The 27,160-nt window shown below is 42.0% G+C and overlaps 2 protein-coding genes across 2 annotated transcripts; one reads left to right on the forward strand and one right to left on the reverse strand.

Annotated features, from left to right (window-relative positions):
* The first annotated feature begins 1,731 nt into the window (after nt 1-1,731).
* On the forward strand, nt 1,732-19,606 carry LOC121148790 (probable histone-lysine N-methyltransferase PRDM7). Its single transcript, XM_040969099.1, is given in 7 exon segments — nt 1,732-1,852; nt 2,566-2,673; nt 2,882-2,953; nt 2,956-3,152; nt 3,545-3,612; nt 4,020-4,180; nt 19,476-19,606. Coding segments are annotated over 7 exon segments (858 nt in total).
* Nucleotides 19,607-21,130: 1,524 nt separating this feature from the next.
* On the reverse strand, nt 21,131-23,001 carry LOC121148783 (testis-specific Y-encoded protein 3-like). The gene is made up of 4 exons (XM_040969088.1): nt 22,930-23,001; nt 21,629-21,706; nt 21,394-21,505; nt 21,131-21,303 (listed from the first exon to the last, which is right to left on the reverse strand). The coding sequence occupies exons 1-4, from the start codon at nt 22,999-23,001 to the stop codon at nt 21,131-21,133; spliced, it is 435 nt and encodes a 144-aa protein (XP_040825022.1).
* Between the last annotated feature and the right edge of the window lie 4,159 nt (nt 23,002-27,160).

The raw sequence follows: 27,160 nt of genomic DNA on the forward strand, positions 1-27,160 counted from the left end.
AGCTAATTAAGCAGCGACTGAAAGAACCAAATCCCCAGAGCTCCCCAGCCGGGCGGCCAGCAGGCGGAGCCTGGCGCCAATGGCGCACTGGCCGATCCAGGCATGAGACGGCCCGTCCTGAGACCCACCAGCTGCCAGGAGGCTGCTGGAGGTTTAAATTCCCAGGCCTAAGGTCGCGCCCCTCCCAAATCCCCTTCACCGCCCAATGAGGGCGGTGGCTGGGTGCCGGACCTGCCCGGTCCCAGAGGCCTCCCCCCTCGGTCTACTCACCCCAAAGGAAGCAGCCTCTGGAACCCAGCAGGCCCGGACACGGCTCACCATGTGCCCATGGTGGCCGTCTGGGATCCAGGCATGAGACGGCCCGTCCTGAGACCCACCTAAATCCTCATTTTGAACAATCCAGGTTCCCATGTGGAAACCAGGTCATTTCCCAGCTGTTCCACTTCCTATCCAGTTCCCTGCTTATGGCCTGGAAAAGCAGTGGAGGATGGCCTCAGGACCCTGCCCCCACATGGGAGATCTTGAGGAGGCTAAAAATTCCACTCTACAGATCAGCTTGCCTCTGGCTGTTGCTGTCACTTGGGGAATGATCTATAGATTGAGGATTTTGTCTCTCCTTCTCACTGGAAATCTTCCTAGGAATATATTTTATTTTGTGTTTGAGCTTTGAAAACATGGTAAAGTGTAACAGCATTATTACAAAAAATTCTTTAACTCACATTAATGAGTATGTAATATCTAAAGAGTATGTATGCAGGGCCTGGCGCATTGGCGCAGTGGTTAAGGTCCTCGCCTTGCACGCCCAGGATCCCATATGGGTGCCAGTTCTATCCCAGCAGCCCCGCTTCCCTTCCAGCTCCCCGCCTGTGGCCCGAGAAAGCAGTTGAGTGCCCAAACCTTTGGGACCCTGCACCCATGTGGGAGACCCGAAAGAAGCTCCTGGCTTTGGATTGGCATAGTATCCGGCTGTTGCGCTCACTTGGGGAGTGAATCATCAGACGGACGATCTTCCTCTCTGTCTCTCCTCTCCGTATATCCGCCTTTCGAAAATAATAATAATAATAATAATAATTTTTTAAAAAGTATGTATGCAAATTTACAGATGAGGAAGCTTAGCTGTGGAGAAGTAGCTAACAGTACACCTGGATTCAAGGAACTTGATATAGGCATCAGCCCATCCAATCCCGAAATCAAATATTCTCTGAATAAATGCTATCATTTTCAGCTTTTATCACCATCTTTCATTTTGAACAAACATCTGATTTCACCTCTTCCTCACCTTATTTATGCAAACAAATGTTCTGGTTGTATTTCCTATCCGTGCTTTCCTATATTTTCCCCTTGACTGTCCACAGGTTGACAAGACATACTCTTCTAAAGAAGCCCAATTTACCTGCCTTCACATACATTGTTCTCTAGATTATCTTTCCAAATGTCCGCCCCTTTTCCACTTTCATTTGTGCAGAAGAAGTTGAAAATCATCTGGAGGAAAATAGCCTCAATTGATGTGATCTATCCTCAAATACACAAGAAATACAGATAATGTTTTCTCCTCAGCATTCAAACGCCTCAGATAGTTCCCATGTTTGCTGATACATTAAAGAATGCCATGCACCTGAAAACACTTTGCAATCCCAAAGGATAACTAAACTGAATAATAAGTTTCAAATCAAAACTGTTACTTTGTCATTAAAGGGAAAGCCTAGCAGGCCTTCACATAATGAAATGAGTATGAAGGATACCTCAGGAATAGCAAATTTACTAAACACAACTGGCTCAAAGAAGGGCCGGAAAGCAGTGTTTCATCCTAAAGAATCAAACATCTCAGAAGTGGATTCTACACAAAACTTTGGTAAGAAAAATAATTTCAAGAGTTGTCTCTCCAGGCCCACTAGGAAGCCCAAGGAGGGTGAGGATTGATGAGGATGGTCAAGCTGTGAGAGGTGCAATTGCATGCTTGGGTCACACTCAATGCAAAATGAATAGAGCCTCTAGAAACATGATTACATTTTAGGCTCATTGGGGGCTGATTTAAGAAACAAAATGGGATAAGGTTTCTTAGGCTATATGCAAAAACTTTACAGAGAGGAAGTCAGTTTTCCTAGGAGCAAAGTTGCTACTTAATATGCCTGTTTCCCATGGCAGAGTACCTGAGTTCAACCCTCTCTCTGACTCTACCATATTGTTAATATACAACTTAGTGTTGCTTGTTGATGAGACACATGATTCAAGTCTTACCATCCTTTAGTGTGAACTGGATAAAGCTTTCTGATCTGAGGCTGGATTCCTTGCTCTCAAAGTTACTTAATCAGTGAACATCCCTACCTATCTCTGCGTTCAACATGCGCTGTTTCTCTCCCCTGATGTGTTGATCTTTATGTGTGTCTTTCTTTGTCTTTTAAATAAGGAGCTGTTCAAATGTCAGGGGAAATGAATGACAACCAGAGATTTTTCATGAAAAAAAAAATTCCATACAGAGTTTTTTGTCTTGAAAGCCTTATATTTTAATAAAACATGAAACACGAAATTACCAATAACTTCACTGACTTAGTTTCTCCATCTCAGAAGTCAGAAGAAAGGATGAGAATGAAAAATTTCAGATGTACAACTTGCAAGAAAGAATGGGACAGACATACAAAGAGTTCAGTGAGACTGAGGATGATGATTACCTGTGTAAGTGACCCTTTGGCACATCCACAAAGAGAAATCCTATAGCCTGAAATCAAATTCCACTTGCATATTTGTCTTATATCATTCCATCTTCTGGTAACTTGGGTTGCAAAATTAGGGCTAAGTGATGTGTGTTGTTGGCTGCTTCTGTTGCCTCTATATCTAGAACTGTTTGCTATCCTTTCCCAATCTATTCCAATCTCATCTCCAGATTGTGAGAAGGGTCAAAAGTTCTTCCTGAAAAGCTGTGCTGCTCATGGACCCCCAGTGTTTCTAAAGGACAACCAGTGGATAAGGGACATCCTAGTCGCGCTCTCCTCAGTGTGTCCAATAGGCTTCGAATTGGTCCATCCAGCATTCCTGAAGCTGGGCTTGGAGTGTTTAAGGAAGCATCTGATCTACCACTGGGTTTGCACTTTGGTCCTTTTGAGGGCAAGATCATAGAAGTGGAACAGGAAGCCAATAGTGGGTACAGCTGGCAGGTAAGAAGTACATCCCTTTGCAGTCTGGTGGCTTTCCACCTGCCTGCTGTGAGTTTGGCTCATGTGTCCGGTTCATGTGTCCTTCTACACATTATGGCATGAGTGGAGCCAACATGATTACATCACAGAATCCTTACAGAAGATTAGAATTGATGAGATCACTGGGCTGTAAAAACAAAGCAGTTCAATCTCAGCTGTGGGCTTCTACTGTAAGGAAACAAACCAGATTAAGTGTGTACTAACACTATGTTATGTCTCAAGATGTGGTTGGACTCATGGAATGTCATGGAACATGATGGTAGTTGAGTTAATAATTCTGCTGAACTATCCCATTTCCAGAACTATATTAACTGAAACTATCCCATTTCCAGAACTATATTTCTGAAACTCAGATAGCCAAGGGGAGAAACAGTTATGAGTACGTGGATGGAAAGGACACTTCTGTGGCCAACTGGATGAGGTAAGAACCATGGCAATTTACATCTGGAGATGATATTTCTCACAAAAACAAGATCACTGTCCTTTCTCCTCTACTTTACTCAGAGAATTTTACATGATATGTTCTCTTTGATATCTATTTGAATGACCTTCGAATATTATGGCCAGTTTCTAAAAACACACTCTATATAAATACTATTTAGGAATTTGAGGATGACTAGTGAGGAAAGAAGGAAGAAAGCATGCTTGTCAGAACAAATGCAGTATCTACACCTTGGACATGGGACTTCACTGATCTCATGAGAGAGATATATGTTTGCAGGGAGAGCTCTTGCAGAGTAGGGATTCAAACAAGATGGAGGTTATCAGAGAACAGATGAGAATCAAGTGTAACAGCGCATGGGAACTCAGCATTTATCTCTGCACCAGGTATGTGAACTGTGCTCGGAATGATGAGGAGCATAATTTGGTGGCCTTCCAATACCACAGACAGATATTTTACCACACCTGCCAAGTCATTAAACCAGGCTGTGAACTTCTAATATGGTATGGGGATGAGTATGGCCAGAAGCTGGGTATCAAACGAAGCAGTGGAAAGAAAAAGAAGGGAAGAAAAAGGAAGAGCTCACAACAGTGAGAGGTAAGTAGCACTGTTTTTTTTGTTTTTTTTTTGTTTTTTTTTTTTTTAATAAGTAAAGGAGTCACCTGGGGAATATTTGCTGTTCAACTCTAAGGAGTCAAATGGAAAGTGGTGGCTGTCAAAGTCCAATTCAAATGTGATTTCAATTTAGCAAAAACAAAGACTTACTTCTCAAAAGAAGGGAAGAGTTACAGAGAGACTCAAGCACAGAGAGAGAGAGAGAGCAGGAGATATCTCCAGCTACTGTTTTAAACCAAAGGTTGCACGAGAGCCTGGCGTGGCAGCCTCGTAGCTAAAGCCCTTACCTTGGACATGCTGAGATCCCATATGGACACCACTGCATGTCCTGACTGATCCACTTGCCTTCCAGCTTCCTGCTTGTGGCCTGGAGAAGCAGTTGAGGATAGCCTCAAGCCATTGGAGGCTACAGCCACAATGGGGACCAGGAAGATGTTCTTGACTCTAGAGTTTGGCTTGACATATCTCTGGCTATTGTGGCCACTTGGGAGTGAAAAAGGAGAGTCAGATTTCCTCTATGTATCTCCTCCTCTCTGTATATTTGATTTCATATATACATATATATATATATGAACCTCTGTATATGTATTATATTATATTGTATTGAATTGTATAACATTATATTATATCATATTAGATGATATGATATCATATCATGTTATATTACATTATATTATATGATATTACATTACATTATATTATATTATGTATTATTTATACTATTTTTTAAAGCTGCATCTGCCAAGACTATCTCTGGCTAAAACCAGGAGCCTGGAGTGCATCTGAGTTTCCCATGCATTTCAGAACTTCAACTATTTTGTACTCATTCACTGGGTACATTAAAAGAGCAGGAGATTGGACATGGAGCAGCCAGATCTCAATCTAGTCATTCTATGTTGTACTAATGTTCCTGTCAGTGACTTGAACCAGTGTGACCTCATACTAACCCATTTTTTAATGTCTTTGACTCCTGGGAAAATTTGGTCTAAGTTTTTATTTAGTTCTTTTATCTTTTAAATACTTTGTGCACAAAAATATCCCAGAACATACCATTTTCATTTTTTTTTTATTTTTCGTTATATTTATCACAACTTATATAGTTAATTAGGGTAAAAAGATTCAATGTCTATAGGAAAGTGGGTAAGACTATGATTTGCACGTTTATGTATCTGAGGAAAAGGGCAATATTAAGGGAGAATTCCTATCCCGTAACCCCCACCCCCCTCAGGTCCTGGATGTTGGTTGGAGGCTGTTGTCACATGCAGTACAGGCAACCTCATCTTGGCATTTCCTATTGGACAATAGGAAGAACATCCCAATAAAATAACAACAGAATACAACCCATTGCTAAAATAACAAGACATATGACCACCCATACTATTAACCCTGAAAATAAGTAGCTTAAGGTTAATCAAACGTCATAGATTAGTAGACTGCATAAAAAAGAAAACAAAAAAACGGATTTTTATTGTACAGGAGACACATTTCATCAACAAAGATCAAAGGAAATTATATATCATGGATGTTGATTTTTTTTATTAGTTTTGTCTCTACTAAATATGTTGTTCTGACTATATATTACTTATTAGCATGTTATTTAATTTCATGCTGTTGTTAATTTATTTTTTTCTTTTTTCCTTCCTGTTGTTGATTTTGTTTTGTGACTTTTCATTTAAGGGGATGTTTGTGTGTAATGTGAGACTGTGTACTGGAGTTTAAGGTACCCAGATGTGAGGATACAATGTAATATACATCTATACTTATACAGTAAAAATGTGCTCCCAATGAAACTGCTTACATATCTTGAAAATATGATGCTGGACTCTGCCCTTGTCCATCCCTAAAATTACAGACTTGTGATTGGGTATGAAGAACTATAATTTAGTGATGATATTGGGGAAATCACTGCGGCATAGCAAGGATTACTAGGGAAGGGATAAGGAAAATCCCAGGGCCTATGGAACTGTACAATAAAATGATAATTACACTACTAATAAAAAGCACAAATTAAAAAAAAAAGGTAGAACATTTTCTAAGAAAAATGATTCTTTTGACTCTGAAACCAATTGTTATTTGAATATAAACATTTTCAGCACTGAACAACACACACTGGCTAACACACACTGGCCAGATCAATTACATTCCCTCTTGTTTCCAAGTAACAAATATTTTAACCATGGGAAAAATATAGTAACCATAAACACAGTATTTTAGACATAAGTCATTTGAATAACATATCCAGTAAATTAGGTTTCTATATTTTGGGTGGTGTCTTTGACACCTAAGCCGCCATCCTTATGTCCCTTCTCTTGAGATCTTCTCTCTTGGAATTCATGGGCTTCAGGCAGCTCTGTGCAGAATAATTGTCTGAACTTTTCTTTCTTCGGCCCTGTGCACTTCCTTTCAGCAGGCAATCCTTGAAGCCAAGATTTCTCTATCAGCATCTTTTACTAATGTTAAATATAAAGTCAGACTAGTATCAGTGCAGGAGTCTCTGAGGAGGCTGCTGTCTCCAAGCTTTAAATGTGCTCGGATTTCTGTTGCTGTCATTTGTGGGGTGAAGCAGCAGGGGGGAAGATCTCACTGTCCCTGTTTCTCTCTGTGAAACCTGATATTTCAATAAAAATAACCATATCTTTTGAAAATAGCAAATTGAAATTACATGTTCGTAGTTTATGACCTATCATCAATTCCCAAGGCACTTCTATCAGGACAGAGAAGAAAGAAGTGTATTTACTGATAAAACATTCTTTGAAAGCAATTGAAATGTGTAAATGAGATCAGAAGAAAGGTGGTCCAAGTAGCAATTAATCAATAGTTATTTTTCAGCTAAGGTCAGAACATAAAAGAGTGCATGAGAGCCTGTTATAGTTATAGCTTGTAATCAATTGGTAATCAGGGCCTGGAGCAATGGCCTAGAGACTAAGATCCGTGCCAGGATTCCATATCAGTGCTGGTTCTAATCCCAGTAGCTCCCCTTTCCATCCAGCTCCCTGCTCATGGCCTAGGAAAGCACTCTACTAAAGCCCAAAGCCTTGGGACCCTGTATCTGCGTGGGAGACCTGGAGGAAGTTCCTGGTTCCTGGTTTTGATCGGTGCAGCACTGGCCATTGTGGTCACTTGGGGAGTGAATCATTGGACAGATATCTTCCTCTCTGTTTCTTCTCCTCTCTGTATGTCTGCCTTTGCAATAAAAATGGATAAATCTTCAAACAACAACAACTACTAAAACAGCAGCTCTTTGTAACATTCATGTTCTGCTTTATTTAAAAAAAAAATGTTCATCAGTCTTTGAGAAAAAACGATCATAATTTAAGTATAAATTTTAGAAATATTTTTGAAGTATTAAAAGAAATTCATATTATCATTTGTGAAAGGGTAGAAAGAGGAAACTGTTCTACTTACTGTCTTTTGGCATGAAAATGATTTGGTTGTCAATCTTAGCTGTTATGAATTGATCAGCTATGGCCATGTAGGTGTATGTCTCATATTTTTGTTTACATTTAGGATAAAGTCATGTGATGAGATGGTCTGCAATACACTGGATACAATCTCAGATAACTAAGATTCCATTTAATAATATTCCAATATCAATTGTGAATATTTTATGATACTACCAAAATAGCAAATCATAATTTAATGGTTCACCTTCTCTTAGTTTTGTTGCTATTTGTTTCTATGTTTTGCCTTTAGAAGATAGCTTTTGTAACTACAAGTAGGTGTTGAGAAATTGGCTAAAAATTGTTTTTATTTATTTGCATCTCCCAAATGTCTAGACAACTTGGTTTTACTGTTGTGTTAGCCATTCGCATTTCATCATTTCAAATGTTTGTGTCAGTGTCTTTTGCCACTTCTTAAACTGAATGTTTGTCCCACTATTTTTGACTTATCTGAGCTTTTATGCCTTCTGGATATTAACACATGATCAAATATATAATTTGCTAGGCTTTTCTGATATCTGTTTGCCCCTTTACATTCTGCAAGTATTATTTGTGTTGTACAAATTTGTTATTTTGATGTTATCAAGCTTTTTAAAATTTTCTTTGCCTGTGTTTCTGTTTTCCATAGAAGTCTTGAGTTTTACACAGTAACCAGTATTTTTCTCTAGGACTTGGATGCCATCAGGTTGTAGATCTGGCTCATCGATAAATGCTATGATGACTTCTGTGGTCGTGAGTGCTCTGATTTAGTGCTTCTGATAATTAGGATCAAGTTTTCCAAGGCTTGTTGAAGAGGCAATTCTTTCTCCCTCAATGAATGCAATTCACTGTTTAATGATCACCTTTTGTTAGATGTGTGCATTTGTTGCTTGTAACATCTCTTCTGCTCTACTGATTGTGGTCTATTTTTACTCTGTGAACACAGTGTTTTGATTGTTACAGCTGGAGTCTGTACTGCGATGTCCCCAAATACATTTTTGTGATTGAACCTTGTATTAGCTGGTTGTTTTGTCCATATTCCCTAAAGATTTTAGAGTTTATGACTGTAGATGTGACAAGAATATCTCAGGCAATAGAGTGGAAACTCCTTTAAACTAAATTTGCTTGTGGTGTGGTAGGTCTTTGAGGACAACAATTCTGCAAATCCACCAACATTGAAGTTTGTTTTCATCTTTTTGATATCCTCTGGTATTGCTTTCTTGAATATTATGTAGTCTTCGTTGTTAGGATCCTCCTTTGTTTTGGTTAGTTTTTTCCAAGGCATTTAAGTTTCTGGCAGCCTTTTGTGGTGGAAATAATCTTCTAAGTCCTTCATCAGACTTTTGATTGTGTGTGCTCAGGATATTGAACTATAAGCTGATACTTTCCCAACTTCCCAGAAGTTTCATTAGTAGAGTCTTTTCATTTCCCCTATGAGGAGGATCATGCTGTGTATAATAGGCTTAGGTTGATTCATATTGTCCAGTTTGAATCGCTTTAATTACACTGATTACATTTAGGAATTATTCTCCTATACCACATTTGCTTAATCTTTTTCTATTATCATTATCATTTTTTTTTGAAAGCATGTTGTGTTTTCCTCATTATTTCACATGTTCAATAATTTCTTTTTAATGTTACCATTGTTTACTCTTGAAGTTTTCTCTTCAATGAATAACATTTTGTTCCTCAGGTACATGATGTTAATGCTAGTGTTTACTTTTATTTGTATTAATTTTGGGTGCATAGTCAAGCATATGGTCTGTTTCCTCATCTATACATTTTATATTGAAGTATTACAGTGTTCTTTTAGGGAAGTAATATAGTCCAAAGGTTGATATCCAGTGTCACCTCCAAGATTTTTTTTTTCTGCATTTTCGTCTAGGTCAGGAGATAGTCCTCAAAATAGTGTGTGAATCTGTGTGACCTCTACACCTTTCACAGTGCTCGAACCCCTATAAAACTGGCACGTGATTCTCACAGCATCATCTAACAGACTGCACCTCTATGTGCCTTACTAGACAGCAATCCACACTACACCCTACAGACAATCACTGAATTCCCAGAGTATGTGTGTGGAAGATTCCCACAGTAATAGGATGCTTAATCATTGCTCACATTCTCTGCAGAACTAATTTCAAGATGAAGATTAGCATAGACGCAAGTTCTAGCCAGATCTGGATGAACAGCCTTAGGAGCAGGCCTTGCAATACTTTATGTTGTAATACATTTAATGGCAGACACATGTACATGAATCTTCCCATCAGATACCAGCTGTTTGTAAAAATGAGTGAGGAGCCCTGATTAGACCTTTCCAAACCAACAGTGAATTCTGCAACTGACTCAGAAGTGCACAGGGTGTCTGCAGCCTGAACACAGTCACTGTCAAAATGATGTTTATTTAGCAGCAGTTTGTGTATCCCCTAAATAAGGAGAATGAGGTTTTGCCTCCTCCCATGGCAGTATAGCAAGATCTTTCTTACAGTAGCATTTGCTTTGATTCAGAGTTTGTGGCGGGCGCCTGCTACTGCCATCAATTCTGGAAGTAATTCATGCTACACACTTTATGTGCCCCTCTTTCTGCTCAACTGGATTACATGATTTTCTAAAAAAGGCATATCATGTTTATTTTTATTGGAAAGTCAGGTATACAGAGAGGAGGAGATACAGAGAAAAGATCTTCTGACCAATGATTCACTCCCCAAGTTAACACAATGGTTGTTGCTGAGCCAATCCAAAGACAGGAGCCAGTAGAACTTTTGGGTCTCCCACCAGCACCCACATGAGATCCTGGCGAGTGCAAGGTGAGGACTTTGACCACTACACTATCTCACTGGGCCTGGAATTCATGATTTGTGTCATAGTTGTTTTTACTTGAAGTAGGAGAGAGCTGTGTGCTTGTTGATGACAGAAAGCAGCATTTCCAGTGTCTGCTGTGTGTTTCGTAGGGCTTCCACTGTTCTCTCATACATTGCTGAAAAATTACATTTTGGCTGCCTTCTGGACCCTCCATCCTATCCCTATGCTATTTACGTCTATGAAAATCTTGTGTTAGTACAGGTATATTCTATTTAGCCATATTTAGACACTCCCACATCTAAATTTATCTTAGATTTGAACCCTCTTGTAAAAGTAACACATTGGGCTGAGTGCAATAACATACTGGTTAAAGCCTTCACTTTGCACTCGCCGAGATCCCATATGGGTGCTGGTTATAATCCTGGTGGCCCAGGTCCTGTCCAGCTCCCTGCTTGTGTCCTGGGAAAGCAGTTGAGGATGGCCGAGAGCCTGGGACTCTGTACCCCACGTTTGAGACCCAGAAGAGCTCCTTGCTCCAGACTTAGGATTGGCTCAGCTCTAGCCATTGTGGCCATTTGAAGAGTGACCCATTGGATGGAAGATCTTTCTCTGTGTTTCTCCTCTCTCTATATCTGCCTTTACAATAATAACAAATAAAACTTTTTAAATAAAGTAACACATTGATGCATGGGCACTTGTTTGTCTCAAAATATTAGAGTTCTCATAATATGGATGGACATATGCCATCCATATTAGGAACAACTGGAAGCCATGTGATTCCTTTTTTATGTTTTTTTCCTTCCTTCCTTCCTTCCTTCCTTCCTTCCTTCCTTCCTTCCTTCCTTCCTTCCTTCCTTCCTTCTTTCTTTCTTTCTTTCTTTCTTTCTTTCTTTCTTTCTTTCTTTCTTTCTTTCTTTCTTTCTTTCTTTCTCTTTTTCTTTTTCTCTTTCTTTCTTCTTTCCTTCTTTCTTTTTTTAAAAATATTTGAGGGCTGGAAAGCAAGCACAGGTATATAGCATCTGTCTTGAAATTTTTTAATTGAGGATATGTCATGTCAAATTCATTTGACCAAAATCAGATTATGAATCTATACATGAATGCCTTACGTGCACATGCCTGAAGAAAGTGCATGACTTTGTCATTTAGCATCTGCGCTAGGCATCTCAGTCTTGTATTTTGTCTGCAAATGGCTAACCTGCTATGTTGTTTCAGTCAGAGGTGGAACTAGTGGCTTGTCATTGGCAAGGAATATAACTTGTCTCTGTGTCTCCCATTGAATTTTTCTGTTATAAATTACATAAGTTTTGTACATACACTGGATTAGCATTGTGGTGCCGTGTGTCTAACGACTGTATGTGAAAGGGCAGATATTTAAAGCTGTTGCCGAGGCTGACTCCATCTAATAGATTTCTTATATTGGGATTCTCATGTAGGCCCTAGTTGGTGCCTGTACTGCTGTTTTAGGTTTAGGTTTAGGGCTTTTAATGAAATCATGGAGTAATAGAAGTATGAGTGGTTTCCTAGAATCATATTTCTGGGAAGCATAGAATCAATTTCTCTTTGTTAATATATTTTAAATATATTATTTCTTTAATTTTTTTTTGAAATTTGTCTTAAAATATTATATAGTCTGGGATTCACCTCCCTTCATTTTCTACCCCCTTATTGATTTTTTTCTAAAATATTATGATCAATTCTAGAGAAAGTTCCATGCACTGTTGAAAATACATGTGTATTCTCTATCTGTAGGATGAGAATTTGGTAGATCTAAACTAATTCCATTTGCTCTAAACTTTGGGTGAGTTCTGTTGTTTCTTTACTGAGTTTCAGTTTTTTTTTTTTTGTTTGCTTGTTTGTTATCTGTTTGTTGATGTTAAAGGGTAGACACTCACTATGATTGTGTCCTAGTCTATTTCTCTCTTTAAGTACATTAACACTTGTTTCACATAGCTTGATGTGTTGGCATTTATTGCATACATATTTAGTATGATGATCTCTTCTTGTTGAATGGATCCCTTGATCATTATATGGTATCTTCTTCATCTCTTTTAATGTTTTTCACATTGATGTCTATATCTTCTAAGAATAGCTACCTCTGCATGTGTTTCCTTACCATTCACTTGGAATATCTCTTCACATCCTTTAACTTTCAGGTTCCTCTGATCTTTGTTAGTGAGCTGTGTCTCCTGTAAGCAGCAGATAGATGGGTTTTGCTTTTTGATCCATTCCTCTAATCTATGGCATTTGATTGATGAATTTATACCATTTACAATTAATGTTAATATGGATACACGGAAATTTGGTTCTATCATCATAGTAATGTGGTGTTCTCTGGTTGAGTCATCTGATGGCCTTTTGGTGGGATTCTCTCCACATTTGCCTTTGTTTTTGGTAGCTGCTATTCCTTTCCTCTTCCACTAGAACATTCTTGAGTGTTAGCAGTAAGGCTGTTTGGAGGACCGGATTCTTGGAGTTTTCCTTTGTTGCGGAAGAATTTTATCTCATTTTCAAAGACAAAGTAGAGTTTTGCAGGATACGTTATTCTGGCCTGAAAACTTTTCCCATTTAGAGTCTGGACTATGCCACTCCGTTTTCTCCTGGCCTATAGTGTTTCCTCTGAGAGGTCAGCTGTGAGTTTGATTAGGGTTCCTCTGTAAGTCACTTGATTTTTGTCAAGTGCACATTTAAGGATGTTTTTCCTTGTGTTCAACGGAGGAGAGTGTGATTATCATGTGCCTTGGTGAAGGTCACTTTTTGTTAACCCCGTTGGGAGGCATGTGCCCCTCCTGGATGTTGTTTCTCAATTATTTCCCTAGATTAGGGATTTTTTTTTTTTTTTAATTTATTTCATTGAATACACCTTTAGTCCCACTTGCTCTTTCTCTGCATTCTGGAACTCTCATAATTATTATGTTGGGCCTTTTGATCATATCTTTTAATTCCTGAATTTTTTTTTTTTTTTTTTTTTTTTTTTGGTTTGGCTAGCTCTTCTTCTAGCTACCCCCCCCCGTCACCCCCAGGTGACAGGAAATATCTTCCAATTCTGATTTTTTTTTTATTTTGTTTTGGTTCATTCATTCTATTTTTGAGACTCTCCACTCTACCTTTAATTTGCTCCACTGGATTCTTAACTTCTGAAATGTCAGCTTTCATTTGATTCATTTCCTGTGTAACAGAGTCTTTACATTCTTTGAATTCTTGTGTTGTGTGCTTCTCACTGTTCGTCAGAAGCCTTATAATAAATTTTCAGAATTCTCTGTCCCCCATCTTTTTAATATCTTCCTCAGTTAATTCTAAGGTTGTTAGAGGCTTTTGTTCCAATACCAGAGGTGTGATTATGTGAATATGGTAATATTCATTGTGCCTCTGTCTCTTAACTTTTGACATTGAAATCCTATTTAGTAAATTTTTCTCCTTAGTGCAGTTTTCTAAGATCGGTTATCTATACATCTACAAGTCAATTTTTTTGTTTGTTTGTTTCTTCACTGCCTGAAAGCCAAGGCTATTGGCTTTCCCATCTGGAGACCTCCCAGATCTTGCAGGATGTGAAGCTGGTGCTGTCCTCCTCATGAGATCAGCCAGAAGTGACTAGCTGGAAACTTGCCCACTCTGGTGTTTGATCCCACCACCAGTGTGCCCTGCTGAGTTAGAGCTCCCTTTTGGTTCAATACTGGGCCACAATATTCGGCATGATTCACCAGTCCCAGCCTGTCTTCACCTCCTGAGCTCCTCATGCAAACCCAAGCTCCCACCTGGCTACAGCAATAGCGGATCTGTGGCCGTCTCTGGATCCCTGGTTGTTGTTGGAATCCAGATCACAGCTCACAGGTGGCAGCTGGGTTTTCTGTTCCTTGCAACACTGCTCTGCCATCGTCACCTTTTCCCTCTGTTCTGCGGTTCCCCAGGTACCTCCTTGTTGACTTCCTCATCTCAAATGTTTTCTGCAATCTTCTCTCTGTGCTTTACCCTGTCTAATAATTTTCTGTTATCTCAAACATTGAGTTTCTGTCCTTTCATATGCTTGTTTTTTGCTGGCATCTTTGAGGATTGTGGTGGTTTTATCTGCTCAGCTGAATTCAGGTTTCTGATTGGTGATTTTAATCCATTTTCATTCACAATTACTATCACTAAGAAGTAATACTTGCATTTTCCTTGATGACATTTTAATCCACTGACGTGACAATCTGCCACTCAGTCCCTACTGAGGTATTGTGTTTCTTTCTCCTTCTTCCTCTTCCTCCTCAGTCTCTTGTCCTGTTTGTCCCTTCTTATTCAACACAAACATTTTTTTTTTCTTTTTTCATTCTCTTCTGTTTTTATTTTTTCATTTATGTGTTCCTCTGTATTCTTTTGTAACTCACTTAGTTTCCTTACACTCACTATTTTGAATCATGTAACTGTCATTTCATAGAGATGTTGAGATATTTGGAGTACCTGCTCAACCAAGTTGCTACTGTTTTATGTGTCCTCATCTTAGTCTGCTCATCTGATCTCCATGCCCATTCTTATATAAAAAAGTTGGTTTTATGGTTCATGCGTTTATGGATGAACTGCAATACAAAGTCTCCAGAAGCATGTTTCCTTGCAAGAAAAATTCTCTTATAATTTTCTGTTTTGTTCTAGGATCTGTTCTGAGAAACCTTTGGTCACACATTCTTTCTAGGCTTCCCTAACGCTTTCCTCTGGCACATTAGGGGCACCAGGTCATAGATTTAGGTTCCTGCTCTATAGAGTTATGGTGATTATCTCCTTTTCTATTTTGCATTCACACTCTCATTTGCACACCATGCTTTGGTCAAAAGTCTAATTTTTTGTTTGTTTGTTTTGTTTCTCCCTGGACTGATTTCAGTATGTTTGTAACTGTTAGTTGGCTGCTACATAATGTTTGCCAGTGTTCTTTTTTGGTGGTGCATTCTTTTTTTGTGAATCCTGATGTGTATCTTTGTGTCAATTCCATGGAGTTTTGATAACCACTACTTGTCAATATATCATGGAGTTTATTGTTATGTCTCAACTAAATTTTCATTGAGAAGAACCAGAATTTTCTTTTGTTCTTCTCAGTGGGCTGTGTTCCATATGGCTGAAGTGATATGTATTTCTTCTGAAAAATGGCCATCAGAAGAAAGAGATTTAGGCATATGTGATGTAATAACATCTAAAGACCTTGCCTTGCATGCGCTTGGAAACCATGGACAGTGGCTCCTGTCCTGGCTGCTGATTAGCTCCTCGCTCATGGGCTGAGAAAGCAGTAGAAAATGACACAAATCCATGGATCACTGAACTGACTTGGGAGCCCAAGAAAGTTCCTGCTGTTTTGCTGGGATCAGCTCACCTCTGGACAATACAGCCACTTGGAGAGTGAACCTGTGGATGGATAATCTTTCTCTTTCTTTCTTCTCTCTATTGATCTATCATTCCAGGAGAATAGTTAAATCTTTTACAAGAAGAAAGGGATAATATATTTAGGCAGCTTGAGTTGGAAGCAGAATGATGTGTAGTGGGAGCCTTGGAACATCAGCCTCCCCAGGTGATGCCACTTGACAAAGTCCGCAACTAGGAAAGACAATCCCTGTGACAGAGCCCAGGGTGGAAAGAGTCAGAGTGTTTGGAATTGATCTTTACTGAGAGAACAAACTAAAAGAGTTTGTGTGCCTGGAGCTTTTGGCTAAACCTCTCCTTCCTCCTGTGCTGTGGTAATCTCATGTTGTCCCTGAAGACATGTATTCACTGATGGGGACAAATCTTCCTCTGAGAATAAAAACTTCTGGGTGAGTCAAGAGTTGTTCTTTGCTTCAGTTGCTGGCAGAGTTCCCTCAGGCTACCCTCATTAAATCTGCTCTTCTCTCTAAGTCCTTTTATTTCTCAAGTATGCACTATGCCCCCTTCAGCAGTACTCAGTGCCATGCGATTTTGTCCCAGCGAGTTTTCAAGGTGAAAGGATGCTGTGCATAGTTCAACTAGGATCATGCTGAATCTGTAGCTTGCTGTTGGGAGTAGACATCTGAATTCATATAACTAATATACAAGCAGGCTTTTTCATTTGTAAACTGCTTGGATCTTACAAATTCTTTCTCTGGTGAGTGCCTTTTGTGTAGACAATGTTTACTAACCTTTGTGGTCCCTGGTAGTTGTCTCTTACTGATGCATATTCTCTTGTGTAGACAAATCTTTACTTACATTTATGGGATAACTTACTACTTATAAATTGCATAATGTTTCCTGTTTGCTCTGGTAGTAGTCTGCTGCTTGTATAGGTAACTGTTTCATGTGCTTCCAATGCTCTCCCATATTTTATTAAAAGAAATAGTTGACAATAGCTAGAGGTGTATTATGTTTGCCTTAATCACGTAAGAGTCATCAATATCATTTTTATTGTTCTAGATCACAGATGAATTCACTACCTTGTCATTTATTAATGTTATTGATCAGTGGAACCATAATGAAGACAACAGATTGTGATCAATTCTGATTCTCACAAGTCATTTAGCTAAATTACAGAAACCTGAGTCTTAGTGAGTGTACTGCAGTTTCCAAGTCCATCCTTAGAAAAATGATACAATGTCAGTTTCAGTGGACAGAAATGTACATTAGTTGAAAAACACAGTTTTGAATAACATTCACAGACTTAGTAGACATAGAGAGAAACAGTAACAGATTGTGTGTGTGTGTGTTTCTGTGTGTGTGTGTGTGTGTGTGTGTGTGTGTGTGTGTGTTTGACAATAACAGAGAGAGGCAGAGAGAGGTAGAGAGAGAGAGATGGGACTGCTGGGAAGTGTGGGAGGTGGCAGGAGGAGAGCCGAGTCTCCCAGAGTCCTAGCTCTGGCCAAGGCCCTGAATGGATCAGTCACTTCCACTGTGGTAGGGATGCAGGAGCCAGGCACCAATCACCAGGAGAAACCTAGCCAGCAGTGTGAATGGCATGGGTGTTGGGCTGTGCATGGTGTGGGGCTGAGCAGCCTGCACCACAGGTGGTCTTGGCTAGCCTCAGCTCCATGCAGCTTGGGCAGCACCCTGTGAGCAAGGGTAGGTCCTGGAGTGCTGAAGCAGACCTGAAGGACCCTATCCACAAACTGTGTGCAGGGCTCTGGTTAGCCAGACCTGGAGAAGGGAATGTAGCAATGTTCTTCTGAGGATCCAGTGGTGTTTTACAGCCAGAAGCACACTGCTGCTACTGGACTGGAAGTTGAGGTGGTACCAGCAGAGGAGCTCCTGACAAGTGCAAGTTCAGGCTGTGGCCCAGAGCAGAGCATTGGGGTTGTCCGCAGTGGAACATGCAACCCTGTAATCCTGAGCATGGCTGCTGGTGTTGTACCTCAAGGGAAGCGAATCCTGGAATCAGAAGTCTGGTGATTGGCTTGGAGGTGGGGACCCATGGGTGTGTGTTGTTGCTGGTGCAGGCGTTGGGTGGTGGTGAGAGTGAGTTATGGGGCTGAACATTTGCTGGGAAGAAGCAAGAGAGTGTGGCCGGGGATGTGGAGACAGGGGCCGGATGTGCCTCTGCGCACAGTGTGCTCACTGTGCTAACTTTGGCGGTCAAGGAGCTCAGCTGTGGCCAAGGGCACTGCAAGATACACTTTTGCTTCTAGCAGAACCCCTACTTCCACAATGACAAGATCTGCTAGGATCAGAGCCTCCATGTTAGGGAAGCCATAGACAGTGGATTCGGTGTGAGTCCTGAACAGTCATGGGTCCTTTTTGAGATCCCATTGCTGCAGGATATAGGCCTGCATGTTCAGTGCAACCCAGTGGTTCTGTGATTGTGACTGTGATCCAACCGGCTGCAACATTGGCTCCTGCCAACCCAGCATTTGCATTGTCAGACCACGCCTTTCCAGGCACCAACAGCATTGCCTGGATGAGACCAACCCTCATATGCATCATCTAATTCGACTCCAGAACCTTTGCTGGACTCAGGCACGAATGAGGCTGCCAGAGGTTGGCTAGGGAAATGGACCAGTGCTAGTGAGGTGGGCTGGTGATGTAAGATTATAGTAGGCAAAGGTGCCTGCAAAGATGCTCAGGTGATCTTAGGCAGTTCCGGCTTACATGCCCTCCTTCCCTTTCCCCAGATCATCTGCGATAACCTAGGCTCAAGACCTGCTGTACTAACCCAGGGAGGATATCTCCTTCAGGGGAACCATACAGAAGTGGGGTGAGTAACCGATGGACTGGAGCATGAGCATTTCCTTGGGTTGCAGGCTGGGAAGCCAGGTGCATTATATCAGTAGAGCTTCTGCAGAAAAGAGATATCCCCTCATCTGAGACATGAAGAGGTCCTCTGCACCCATATGCCATGGCCAATAGGCAGGAGGCTTGAATGCTCCAAATCCTTCCCCTTTGCCATAAAGGCTGATGGGTCCACCTTCTTGCCGCCAGGCTTCAGGCCTCACACACATCTCCCTCTGCCTGACACTAAGGGTTTTACACTTGTGCTAGTTTTGTTGACCTCTGCCACCAGCATCCATCCCTGCCATCAGCACCCAAACTCGCCTGGGAGCATTGTCAAAGCCTGGGCTGCCTTACAGATACACTGGGATGTGTGCTGGGTCTGGTGTAGTTGGTGGGCATTCAGGCCTGGGCTGGCATCCAGGTGCAAGAGCACAGGTCAACGAGAGCAGGAGCACAAGTGTCAGCATACTGGAGGCAACCTACCAGGAGCACAGTAGCCCAAAATGCGACTGTGGTGGACATGGCATCAGAGGCACGGGCTTGCAAGGCTGGGATCACTTCATCACCCAACATAAACAACCTGGGTTCCGTGGCAGCATCAGCCCAGCAGAGGTTTGGGGAGCCGCATTGAACAGTGTCCTGCCTTTGTTCCTTGACCCAGGTTTGTGCAGGATGTGGAGCAAGATGAGGAGGAGGAGCAGGAATTGGAGTAGGAAGACAACTGAAATTTCCAGTGACTACACAGAGAATGAGACGGCCCTCATGGCCAGTGTGTGGGCATGTCCTTTCTCCAAAGAGAACTGTGTCCCTCCACATCCCTCATTCCCCATCCCTCCACAGCCACTGAGAACACACTGTGTGACTATGAAGTGACACAGAACTTGAACAACGTGCTGTCCACAGGAGATTCCTTTGGCTTAGGTGGTGCTCACAGTGGTTCAGAGGTGCACATGTATGCAAGGCGGGGTTAGCAATTGTGCCTGCAATACCAGCAGCAGACTCCCTAGGTGGTATAAGGGTTCTGCACAGCTGGTCATTATATGGCATGTCAGGTTGGACCCAGGCAGTGCTCCAGGATTGGGTATAGCTTCTGGAGCTCTAGCGTAGAATGGCTCCATAAAGCCAAGGGTGAGGACAGGCTGTGCCACACATACAAGCTGGTTGTGAGGGCATGTGTCTTGTGGTGCAATATGTCTGCAACCCTGAATTCCCAAGGAAAGTCACAGAGGCAACAAGCCAGGGACCTTGCCATCCTGTACAGTGCACAAATGAGAGGAGGAGAATCACTAATACCTTATTTGGATCATTTTATCACAAGGCTTCTGTTTGTAGGAGCTGGACTCAACAAAGAAGAACTCCAAACATCCCAGTTTCCTCTTTTCTCTCTGCTTCTAATACAAAAGGTGTTTTGAAATACTTATTTTGAAATAATTATTCTGGCACTGGTATTTGAGGGAAGGGTTAACCCATCTCTACAATGGTCTTAGTCCAAAAACTGTACAGAAAAGCACATCCCAGGCTTGGAACAGGAACTTTCATGTGAACTTCATCTACATTTCTTTTCCCAGTCTCTCATACAATCACTGGAACACACACAACATCCACGTCACAGAATTTATTCTATTACTTTAGGTTAACACAGCTGTACCCAACTGGCACTTGAGGTCTGTATCTTCCTTCCATCATGTGGCAGACAAGCTCATATATTCCATACCAGGATTTTCAGGGTTTTTACACATCTCCAACAGATTCCATACTAAATGAAAAGGTCTCTGAAACACACAAATTCATAAGGACACACGTCGGCCTCAGAACAACATTAAATGTGTATCAAAGTGGAAAGGATCTGTATAGAAAGCTATCCAAAACTCACGTGTGACTTTTCATTAGTGCTCCCACAATGAGAGAGATTAAAATCAGTTTCCCCTTATCCAGAGCAATTGCTAGTGTTCAATGAAGGAATACATGGCCCAAGAAAACTAAAATATAAGGACATCTATTATTAAAACCTAAACTCCTAATGTGTCTTAGGGCAAAAACACAGCCTTAATATTCATGGATATTTCTGAAAATAGTAGTGAAAGAATCTTCAATGAAACAAACATAACTTGCTGGTATTGAGCTGAAGATCGGTTTGACATAGATGGGCAGGAATATGTCTATTGAAGTGAAGTGATGCTTCAAATTTATTTAGTATCTGCGTGGGTGGACACAAAGCATGCCTACATGTGTGTGATCACACACAACCGTGAGCCAATTTGTCAGAAAATCCTTTTTTTTCCACTAAACCTCAGGTACAACCTTTGGGAATTAAAAGACCATGTCCCTACACACAAGCTCTTACCCAAGGTCAAGGGCTGCTCATCACCTTTCTACATTCCATCTACAGCTGCCTCAGTCCCAAGGTAATATTGCAAATATCCTTGTAGATTATCTCTTAGAAATAAGGAGAAATTTGCTCACTGTTAACTTGCCCTGGAACTTCCAAGATGCACTTAGAATTTCCCCCAGTGAGCAACCACCTCAGCAATCCTGCTGGAGTCTACAAAGTCGTGGTCCACAAGCCAGTTGAAAATGCTGACACTGTTGTTATATGCCATGCTCCTTGGAGCTTCACCCATATAACCCTGAAGCCACTTAATTGGAGAGGAACGATATGCTCTATAGCCTAAGGGACGAGAATGCAAAACAGAGCCAGATCACATCGCCAGTTACCTGTCACCCATGTCCAATATCCAGTCTCTGAGTAACATCTCACCATTGATGTTATCTCGATATTCCTTAACAATCACTGTTTTAGAGAAGTAAGGATTGCTGCGGAAGAACAACCTGATCTTGAAGCGATTCCTGGGATGCTTGAGTTTGACCACCTGTCAGGATAAGATGGAGCATGCTGATTTTTCACCAGTGAGTCTCCTTTCAACTGTTCTAAACTACTTCTGTTACTCACAGTTCCTTCTGCATAGGACTAGCCTGAGGCTCAAGGAACTCACCTGTAGGTTGGTCATGTAGCTAAGGATGTCTTCATCCTTATCACAGATGATGGGAGATATCTGGGAATGGTTCACAAACTACCTATCAAGGAAATTTCACAAGAAAAGCTCAGTGAGTGTGAGTGTGTGTGTGTTTGTGTGTGTGTGTGTGTGTGTGTGTGTGTGTGTGTGTGTGCAACAGAGCCAAAAGCAAGGTCAAACAGGCAGTGCAAAAGAGAAATCTTTTGTTGTTGGGTGCTCCTTAAAATATTGTTATATATAGATCTTCTGTCTTCCAAGACTTGTCCGAATATTTCTTTTTCACAGCTCATAGGAAATAAATGAAGAGCAAGCATCACAGTCTCAGGGCTGTTTGAACATACAACAGAATAATAAATATCAAACTCGAGTCCTATCGTGTGGGACTAGAATTCAGACCTACACAATGCACAGCTGGGTTATTAATATTACTGGATCACAATGTCCCAATACATCCTCAAATAAGAGCTCCTGGTACATGTTAATTTTTAAGTGGTGGACAGAAGGAGGGCCTCTGTCCTCAGTATAGTGAGAGCCCTGATCCTTGTGAGCTAACGATGAACTGCCATTGAGCACTCTGTGTGCCACAGGATCTTACCGGTAACCTGGTAGCAATGGGAAAGACAAGAATCTCCTTTCTCTGACAGGATTCACTCCGAGCTGGTGCTTCCTTTGAGAGCCACCTCAGGCATCATAGTTATTGGCAATAGTCTTCCAACCAGTTGTCAGTGACTGGGTTGGAGAATCATTCTGTTAGCCTAAAATCTCCAACACAGGCAAGACTGTGCTTTCAAAGAACCTTGCTTCCAAGTTGGAGGAATACCTTGACAATTGGTGGACTAATGCATAACAGTGTAGGTTCAGTCAACATGCCCTCCAGTCCTCCCTGGAATGTTTAAATGTGCTGTGGAGGAAATTCATTTTCCTCACAACAAACACTTTTTCACGGTGATGCATTTCCTCAATGCTAACTAGGTGAACGGCTACACTCATGACTTTGACTCAGCACATTAAAGAATACAACTTTAGGGCAGAAGCCAGGGATGTTGTGGATGATCATCCCTCTGCGTTCCATTAGTACCATGCGTTTCTGCTTGAATTCTTTAGCAGCCTCTGCTCAGTCTCTCATAGTCCCTGGTCAATGGATGTCTCCCAGAGCACACTTGTAACTGGGGTTTCCTTGACCCAAATGCCGGTAGAGCCTGCTGGTTCTCATTCCGCCTTTCCTAGTGTGCAATACAGGCTGCTAGGAGCTCCTGCTCCTCCCCTCCTCCTGTACTCACCTCCCTCCATCTTGCTCCTCCCACTTCCTGCTCAGCCACTACCCCAGCACGTTCAAAGTACACAGCAGCCATGTTGATGCTGCTGCCGCCCAGCAGGCAGCACTCTCTCACTCAGCTCACAGGCCTCCCTTTCCTTGGGTCCTTTTCAGAACAGACACGGGGCCCCTGGTTCTAGCAAAGGACACAAACTGGCTGGTACCAGACAGCAGTGGTAACTGCACTCCCAGGCCACAGTCAGGGAGCTAGAAGGGAAGCGGGGCTGCTGGGATATAATCGGAGCCCCTATGGGATGTGGGCGTGCAAGGTGAGGACCTTAACCACTTGTGCCACTGCGCCATTCCCAGGATGCTTTAGTTCTTTAATAAGTTTAGAAGGCAATGGTTCTCATTCAGGCTCATCCCATTCATAGACAACAGGAAAACAGAAAAAATCACCTTCCTTATGTGCCTGATGCTTTGCCCACTCTAAGGCCAACCTTTGTTGGATCTGGTCTAGCTGGAAAGGGCTCACACTGCTTAACCGAATAATTAGGAGGTTTGTCATCCACAGCAGGAGACCACCCATCATGTAATTCAGTTGTCTGTACTTTTTCACAATCCTTAACTCCTGATCTAAATCTTTCTGATTTTAAAAGATCTTCTTTCTGCTTTGTTAAATCTTCCTGATCATTTTCTTTTTTTTTTTACTTTTGTTATTTACATTGTATCATGTGATACAGTTTTATAGGCACTGGGGATTCCCCTCACCCCTGCCATACCCCTCCCCCCATAGTTGATTCCTCCTGATCATTTTCATAACACTTTATATTATCTTCAGGATGAACACTTTTCATTGAGCCATAAGTACAGCCTGAGCCTCCCTTTTTCCATTTAATCAAGGGTGTATGCTCCTGGGGTGGTGCATTCAGAAAAGATGGGGCATACACATCTGTCCCTGCATCCAAAGCTTGTTTCAATGTTTTCCAAAGACCATGCTCTAAGGATGGCATGGCAGCCACCCCATGACTCTGATACCACCTCTTCATGTCATTCCCTACCTGATCCCATGTTTGTAAATCCAGCGTTCTCTCCTCTGGGAACCAGGGACTAATTGTCCATACAAAGTGTAAAAATATTGAAAGCTGATTTTGCTAACCTTTACTCCTTTCTTTAGTAAAGAATGCTTACTAATATCAGCATACATGCTTCTGTCGCTGAATGCACTCTGCCTCATTTTAACTTTATAGTAACAGAGGGTACAAAACATCTCAAGAAATGTTCTGACTATTCTCCCCTCCTAGCCTAACCTTCTGTCAGGGGGCCTGCAGCACCCTGGGTGAAGTCCTATCAATGCTGCTAGAAACAAAAGAGAAAATACCTACCTTTTGGAGTAAAACTTTGGGCGCTACTTGCCGGAGTCCAGCTCCAGCTGAGTTCTGAATTCAAGAAGCGTGCATTGATGAGATGCAATGAAAGAGACTGATGGAGCAGTAGGATTTCATGATGATAAAGGACAATGAAGAAAACCTGTAGGCTTTACTTATACAAAATAGGTCAAACGCTGGTTCAGACTTTTACATCATGGGCAAGATGGGAATTTCTTTGGGTAATTTTGCCATCAGTTTTATCCAGAAACAGTAAAATTCCTGATACAATTCTTATCCTACAACTCAATCTTGTAACACAAAGAAAAAGAGGAAGAAATATATGAGGAAAGAATGAAAGCCTATATTGGTCCCTGGATTAGCATAAGGTCAATGGGGACAGACAAGACAGTAGTGATAATAGCAGGCCCTTTTGCAAGACAAACTCCAAACTCACATTGAATAAAAGGCCAGTCTCACAGTATCAAGCAAACGCCTGGATGAATTAATATTTTTCTTCAGGGTGATCCCATGCCCATGTACAAGTAGCTGGAGCTTCATTTCGGTGGTTGTATAGACATTCAACAGGTGGTCCTGCCAAACAGCTGGAAGTTACTTATGACCTTGCCTGCAATGGAAAAATAGCTTTCACAACTTCCTGTCACCCACATCCACTGCACGTACACCAACAGGCTCAAGCTCTGCTTCCTGAGGTCTTTCCCCCAACATCCCTTGGCACCTCACCTGGACACACACACACACATCCCCACAGGACCTACCAGAGAGGATGTGCAGCTGCTGTAGAAGACAGCTGTCAATGAGTGTATGAGGTTTGGGTGACTACTGAGTGGAAGTGTGCCAATATGTTGAAAACAATGTGAAGGCAAGGGCTTTGACCACTCTGTTCCTGGAAAAGTATTTCTCCCAGGTTGTGGTTTCATTGTCATTCTCTTTAGAGTCACATATGCAAAGGATAGCAATAGCCCTGTGCCACAATGGGGAGTCCTTGAGCCACTATGGAGTCCACATTTATCCTATGTAGAACAGGGACTGACAAAATAGGTTTGAGATTGTGTTGGGACTCTCCCTTGTATGACATGGGTGCCCTGCTCAGCGAGGATTAGCTTTAAAGGACAGATACATGCCAGAAGCTGTCATTCATCTTGGATTCCTGGAGTAGCAAGCTGGTCCAAAACTTTTGTTGGAGGAGTGGGGGAGGGGGTATTTTAGCAGTTTGATGCCCATAGGATTTTAAGCCAGCTGCCACATTTGGTTTATATCTCCAGATGACAGGAAGCTCATCAACCTGGTGTTGGATGAGTTGGAATAACACGAGGTGACAGCACAACATATTTGGTGGAGCAAGACCTCAGACCTCACTCTTGTTTCACTCACCTAAGCCCATGAGTCTGTCCAGGTACAGGGAGCATCCTGATTGGCTGCCTTCTGTGACCTCACAGGGCTCTGTGACCATACCAGCCATCCACTCAGCAGTCGCCTGGTTATAACTGGCCTGGAATGCTATGGTATAAGCATTCTAGAAAAGCCATGGTGACAGACAGGCCAGTTTGAGCTTGATTCACAGAGCTGGCAGGTGACTCAAATTCTGAACTTTTTGGAGTTCCCCTAAAGACCCTCTGCCACTACCACCTAACCACATGCCCACACCCACTCACACATACACACATCCTGACAGGCCATACCTGGGAGTATGTTCAGCCTCCATGTAAGCCAGCTGTCCGTGAGTATATGGTGCTTGGGTTTCAACCGGGTGGAAGTGCGCCAATATGCTGAAAACAGAGTGAATCCCAGGGCTTTTGCAACACTGTTATGAGAAAAGCATTTCTCCCAGGTTGTGGTTTCATTCAGAGTCACATAGGCAGAGGTGATGTATAACACTGTGCCACAATGGGGAGTCCTTGAGCCACTATGGAGACCACATTCACTTAGGTAGAACTGGGACCAATGAGAATGGTTTGACACAACGTTGGGTCTATCCCTTGTATGAAGTGGGTACCAAGCTCAGTGAGCTTTAACTATGAGGAAGAGGTACATGCCAGAACCTGTCATTCATCTCAGTTTCCTGCAGGTGGCAAAGGGGCATGATAGGGTGCCTGTGTGAGTGTCTCTTGGTGTATGCGCCATAGTAGCAGTTTGATGCCCATAGCATTTTTAGCAGTAGCCAAAGTTGGTGTAGAGCTCCAGATGACAGGAAGCTCGCAGGCCTGGGGTTGGATGAGTTGGGCCATCAGGCAGGTGTCAGCACAGCAACTTTGGTAGACTGAAACTCAGGCTCTCACTCTTGCTTCATTCACCTAAGTCCATGTTGCTGTGCAGGTAAAAGGAGCATCCCAATTGGCTGCCCCTCTGTGACCTCATGGGGCTGTGGTCTTGTAGCAGCCATCCACTCAGCAGCTGCCTGATCATAACCGGCCCAGTATTGTCTAGCCTCAGCATTTTAAAAAAGCCATGGCAACTGACAGGCCCCTTTTGCCCCAAAGCAAAAAGCAGGCAGCTGGCTCAAATTCTGATCTCTCTGGTCCTATCCCTATCACCACTCTGCTGAACAACCTTCACACAACACATACACAAACACACACACGCAAACATACACACCCACATCCCCACAGTTCCTACCATTGTGGATGTCTACCCTCTGTGGAAGCCAGCTGTCCGTGAGTATAAAAAGCTTGGATGTTTACCATGGTGGAGTGTGCTAATATGCTGAAAATGGCCAGAAGACAAGGGATTTTCTAACAACACATTTATTAGGAGAGTGTTTCTTCCACGTGGTGGTTTCATTGTCATTCTCTTTAGAGTCACATAGGCAGAGGATGGCCATAAACCTCTGGCATAACTAGGAGTCCTTGAGCCACTATGGAGACCACA

This window comes from Ochotona curzoniae, unplaced genomic scaffold (assembly GCF_017591425.1).
Source record: "Ochotona curzoniae isolate NIBS_2020 unplaced genomic scaffold, NIBS_Ocur_1.0 contig_1813, whole genome shotgun sequence".
Lineage (NCBI taxonomy): Eukaryota > Metazoa > Chordata > Mammalia > Lagomorpha > Ochotonidae > Ochotona > Ochotona curzoniae.